The sequence below is a fragment of the Pediculus humanus genome, genomic scaffold, assembly GCF_000006295.1.
Source record: "Pediculus humanus corporis 1103172108279 genomic scaffold, whole genome shotgun sequence".
Lineage (NCBI taxonomy): Eukaryota > Metazoa > Arthropoda > Insecta > Psocodea > Pediculidae > Pediculus > Pediculus humanus.
In genome coordinates this window covers 629,876-634,540 of record NW_002987848.1, presented here as the reverse complement: position 1 = coordinate 634,540, position 4,665 = coordinate 629,876, and the positions used below count along the sequence as shown (strand labels likewise).

General features: G+C 31.4%; 1 protein-coding gene across 1 annotated transcript; it reads right to left on the bottom strand.

Annotated features, from left to right (window-relative positions):
* Window positions 1-1,771: 1,771 nt before the first annotated feature.
* On the bottom strand, window positions 1,772-2,483 carry Phum_PHUM509220 (uncharacterized protein; the record flags this gene model as incomplete). The annotated part of the gene is made up of 2 exons (XM_002430990.1): window positions 1,772-1,817; window positions 2,107-2,483. The coding sequence occupies 2 exons, from the start codon at window positions 2,481-2,483 to the stop codon at window positions 1,772-1,774; spliced, it is 423 nt and encodes a 140-aa protein (XP_002431035.1).
* Between the last annotated feature and the right edge of the window lie 2,182 nt (window positions 2,484-4,665).

Below are 4,665 nucleotides of genomic sequence, written 5' to 3'. Positions count from 1 at the left end.
GAAGAAGAAAAAATAAATAAATGTTTTACTTACGAATGTTGAAAATGGCCCGTACACGAGAAGGGGTTGTGGGTAAGAAAAGGAAAGGAAGAGGGAAAATAACAATAATCGTAATTAAAAATTATTATTATTATTAAAACGAAACATTTGGATTACGGCCCTTAACCGCAAATGTTTGTTTGTTTGTTTGTTTGTTTGTTTAATAATTAATTTAAGCGTTTTTGCGTTTTTTTTTTGTTTTTGAAATATCGATAAATTGATTTCCGGTCGACGAATGTCGTTTTAGTTCTTCTTCTTATTTCCGGTTTCTTATTTGCTGCTGCTCATGTTTCGAGATGAAGTCGTAACGATGAAATAAAGTTCTAGAAAAAGTCACGAAGCGTTTAGGAAAATTAAAAAGGGAGGGGGGAGAAAAAAGGCCTTTTGTCGGGAACGTTATTCGATCATTTCCTAGAAAATATTCCGGAAATCGATTCGAACCTGACAAAACGGAAGCTGTAAAAAAAATCATAGAGAAAGAGAGTGCGTGGGATTGGCATTTTTTCAAACGTTTGTTGTTTGTCGTTGGGAAATTTTTTAAAACGAATTGCGTTTGTTGTTACTACGAAACGATGATTAATTTTTATTAATTCTTTTTTGTTTGTCTTTGTTATTATTATTATTATTACTGTTTAATTTTTTTTTTGTTTGCCGACGGTTTCTTTTTGTTTTTCAATAACCTTTTTTTTACCTTGGGGGAGGGTTCCCCCTCCCCCCGCAAGGTAAATTTACATTTAATTTTTTTTTTTAATCCGTTTTTCTTATGTATTTTATTGTTTGCGTGCGTGCGCGTATTCCATTCAATTTTTATTATTATTATTTTTTTGTACAGGGAAATTCTATCTGTTTTTAAGCTTTTGTAAATTGATTGATTGATCGATCGTTTGTTTTGTTTGTTTGTTCGTTTGTTTGTTTGTTGGATTTTGTCGAAGCGTTTTTTTTTTTCGATTTAAAAAAAAAAAAAAATTGGCATTATTTCTAATTAAAATTGAATAATCCGAGATTTATTTTTTCCCGATTTTTCTTTCTCGGTAAATCATTAACACTAATTTCCGATACTCGTGCGTGAGTGCGTGCGTGAGTGCGTGTGCGTGCGTGTGTGCGTAATTAAAAAAAGAGTAAAAATTATTTTTCGTTGAGATGAATTATGGAAATTTATTATCCCGTTTTTTTTATTTGTTTTCCAGACAGGTGACGAACAATTTTTTTTTTTTTTTTATTTTTCACATGTATAAAATTACCTTCGGGCTTTTACTCCTTTTTTCGAAAAGGCTTTATTATCATTATTATTATTATTTTCATTTTCATTTTCATTTTCTACCTGTAATTAAGGGAAAAACATTTTCATTTCATAAAATGGTTTAGTTTGTTTTTATTACTCTCGAATAATACGTAATAAATAATTGTTACGTGAAGGTAAAAATAATAATAATAATTTTCCGTTGATAAATTATCTCATTTTTTTTTTTTTACCTCGTCGCGGTTCAACAAGACAGAATGGGATGATTGAGTTTTCTTGACCTTTGACCCGGTCCTCCCCTCCTCCTAATCCTCCTCCTCCTCTGGAAAAATTTACTCGAATCGTTTCTAAATCGTTTAAAAGATAGTCGAGGAAGCTTTCGGTTCGCTGCTTTTTATATCATCGTACCATCATCATCATCATCATCATCATCATCATCATCATTATTATTTCAGGTAGTATGACGTCACGATTTTATTACTTAACAAAATATTACGTTCTTGACGTTCGTTCGTTGGGCAAAATAAAGTCGTCATTTCTGAAACAAAAAATTCAAAAGAATTAGTGGGTGAGTGGTGGGGGGGTAAACGATGGATCGTTTGTGAAAATTTGGTAGTAAAACACGTACCGCCCCCTCCCTCCCTCCCTCCTTTTCTTTCTTTTCCCTTCCTGTAGTAAGTAGTCGTTGATGTTTTCCCTTTATTTCATCTTTTTCTTCATTCATTCATTCATTCATTTATTCATTTATTTATTTATTTATTAGTTATTTATATTTCCGCCATTTTGTTTTGTTTTTTTTTTCTGCATTTCACCCTCCCCCCTCCTACCCGAATTTTTCGACTTGTTTCTTATACGGCAAATCATCCGTTCTAACGGAATCCACGTGCGAGAGATATTTTCTTAGTTCTTCGAGTAAAAGTCTCATGTTTTCGACTCTTTTCTTTTTAGATTTTTTAAACGTTATTTCCATTTCCCTCTGTATTTGTTTTTGTCTCGCGAGTTCTTCCGTCGCTTCTTCCAATTTCTGTTGCAATTCGAATATTTTCTGAACGCACTCGGATTCGTCCTTTTTCTTCTCTTCGACTTCTAAAACTTTCAAATCCAAATCGCACAGCTTTAATTTATCCTCTATGACTTCGACGGCTATGTCGAATTTTTTAACTTCAATCTCCGATTGAAAATCCGAACTCAATTTCAATATCATGGCGTATTCTTCGAGAGTTTGATATTTTTTTATCAGGTCCAACAAAACGGTTTTGATTTCTTTCAATCTCCCCTCGAAATATTGGATTTTTTTACTCCGAGAATTGTACTGAAACGTCGCATTATTATTATTATTATTATTATTAAACATTTTTCCTTTTATTTTCTTTTTTTCATATAAATTTATTTATGCGATAGTAAAAACGGCGAAAAACGTGAAAATGTGTGGTGGAGAAATCGGGGGGAAGGGGGTGGTAGTAGTAGTAGTAGTAAAAAAAAAAGCAAAAAAAAAAAAAAAAGCGAAAATCACGCACTCTATATTTTATATTTATTTATTTATTTATTTATTATTATTATTATATTTATTTAAACGGCACCAAAATAATAATATTTACTTTTGAATTTTTTTTTTTTTTATTTCGTCGCCATTTTTATTTTATTTAATTTAAGAAAAAAAAAAAAACAAAAAAAAGGAAAAAAGGAAAGAAAAAAAAAATTTAAATGCCGTTTGTTTGTTTTTTTTTTTTTTTTCCCCGAACGGAAAGAATAAATAACGAAGGTAGTAGGAACGATCGTAATTAACTTTTTTTTTTATTTTTATTTTTATTTTTTTATTTCGGATAAATGGAAAAAAGGAAAAAAAGGAAAAAAAAGGAAAAAAAGGAATGCGTGGGAAAGGTGTGTTTTTAGTGTGAGAGAAAACAAAAAGGAAAAAAAAAAGGAAAAAAATTTTTTTTTTGAGGTTGATTCGGACAACCCGTGGGAAAATTTAATTAGTTAACGAGTTTAAAAATTCTGAGTGAGAGCGACGGAATACGTAAATTTCATTCATTTTCCGCGGCGAAAATTTACGCGTTGGAATTCGTTATCGTTTCCTCCTTCCCTCTCCTTTCCTTTTCATCCCCTTCCCTTTCTCTCACCGCCCTCTCTCCCTCACCTCCCCAATAATGCCCGTGTAGATGGGTAGAAGGGTCTAACTGTCTTCCATTTTGATTTAAACAAACTAATTTACTCCCCCGTTTTTTTCAATAGGTGACGATTATATCGATAATAATAATAATAATAATAATAATAATGATAATAATAATAATAATGATAATAATGTTTAAAAAAAGACGAGAAGTGCGTAAGCGTCTCTCTCTCTCTCTCTCTCTCTCTCTCTCTCTCTCTCTCTCTCTCTCTCTCTCTTTCTCTTACGTAGTGCTTAAAAACGAGTGTTTACGAGTGTTGTTCACACGTAATCCTCGCGAGTTTTTTTTTTTTTTTTTTTTTTATATACAAAAACCTTCACCTCCGCGACTCCATATTAACATAATTTATGTAACTTATGGGTTAATAAAAATTTAAAAAAATAAATAAATAAACCGATTTTTCTTTTAGTTTTAAAGATGGAGATTTCCTTTTACGGGTTTTTTAAAAAAACGATTCGTACGATGACGGATGACAAGTGCACTTGTACTAATTAGTAAAAAGTTTGTTTGTTTGTTTGTTTGTTTGTGGTTGTCGTCTGTCTCTCTCTCTTTGGCTCGTGCCTTTTTTTTTTTTTTACAACTCGAAATGGTTCATACGTGCGATGCCGCCATAACCGAGGGAATTCGCGTTTGTTATCAATTATCGAAAGGGATAAAAAAAAAACGGTTATAATATTTGTATTGTTGTCGTTGTTGTTGTAGTTGTTGTTGTTGTTGTAGTTGTTGTTGTTGTTGTTGTTATTGTTGTTGTTGTTGTTATTGTTGTTGTTGTTGTTTTTGTTGTTTTTTTGATTTTGTTGTTGTTTTTGTTGTTGTTATTCTTGTTGTTGTTGTTGTTTTTGTTGTTGTTGTTGATGTTGTTGTTGTTATTTTCTATTCATTCTTTTCGGTTAGGGTGGAGTTTTTAAATTTTAAATATGGCGAATGATGACGTAATAAAAAATTTGTCGTATTGCGTTTGTTATCACCTTTTTTTTTTGTTTGCGGTTGGTTTGGTTGTTGTTACTCATTTGTTCGGGAGCAAGGGAGTCGTGACAAAATCCAATTTATAACATCCTTTTTTTTTCACGCGGTTTGTTGTTGTTTGTTGAAGTCGTTTTAAAAAAAATTTTTTTTTTTTTTTTTTAAGGTTTTGGTTTCTAACGGTTTTTTTTCTCTCTTTTTCTTCTCTCTCTCTCTCTCTCTCTCTCTCTCTCCTCGTTGGTAATTAAT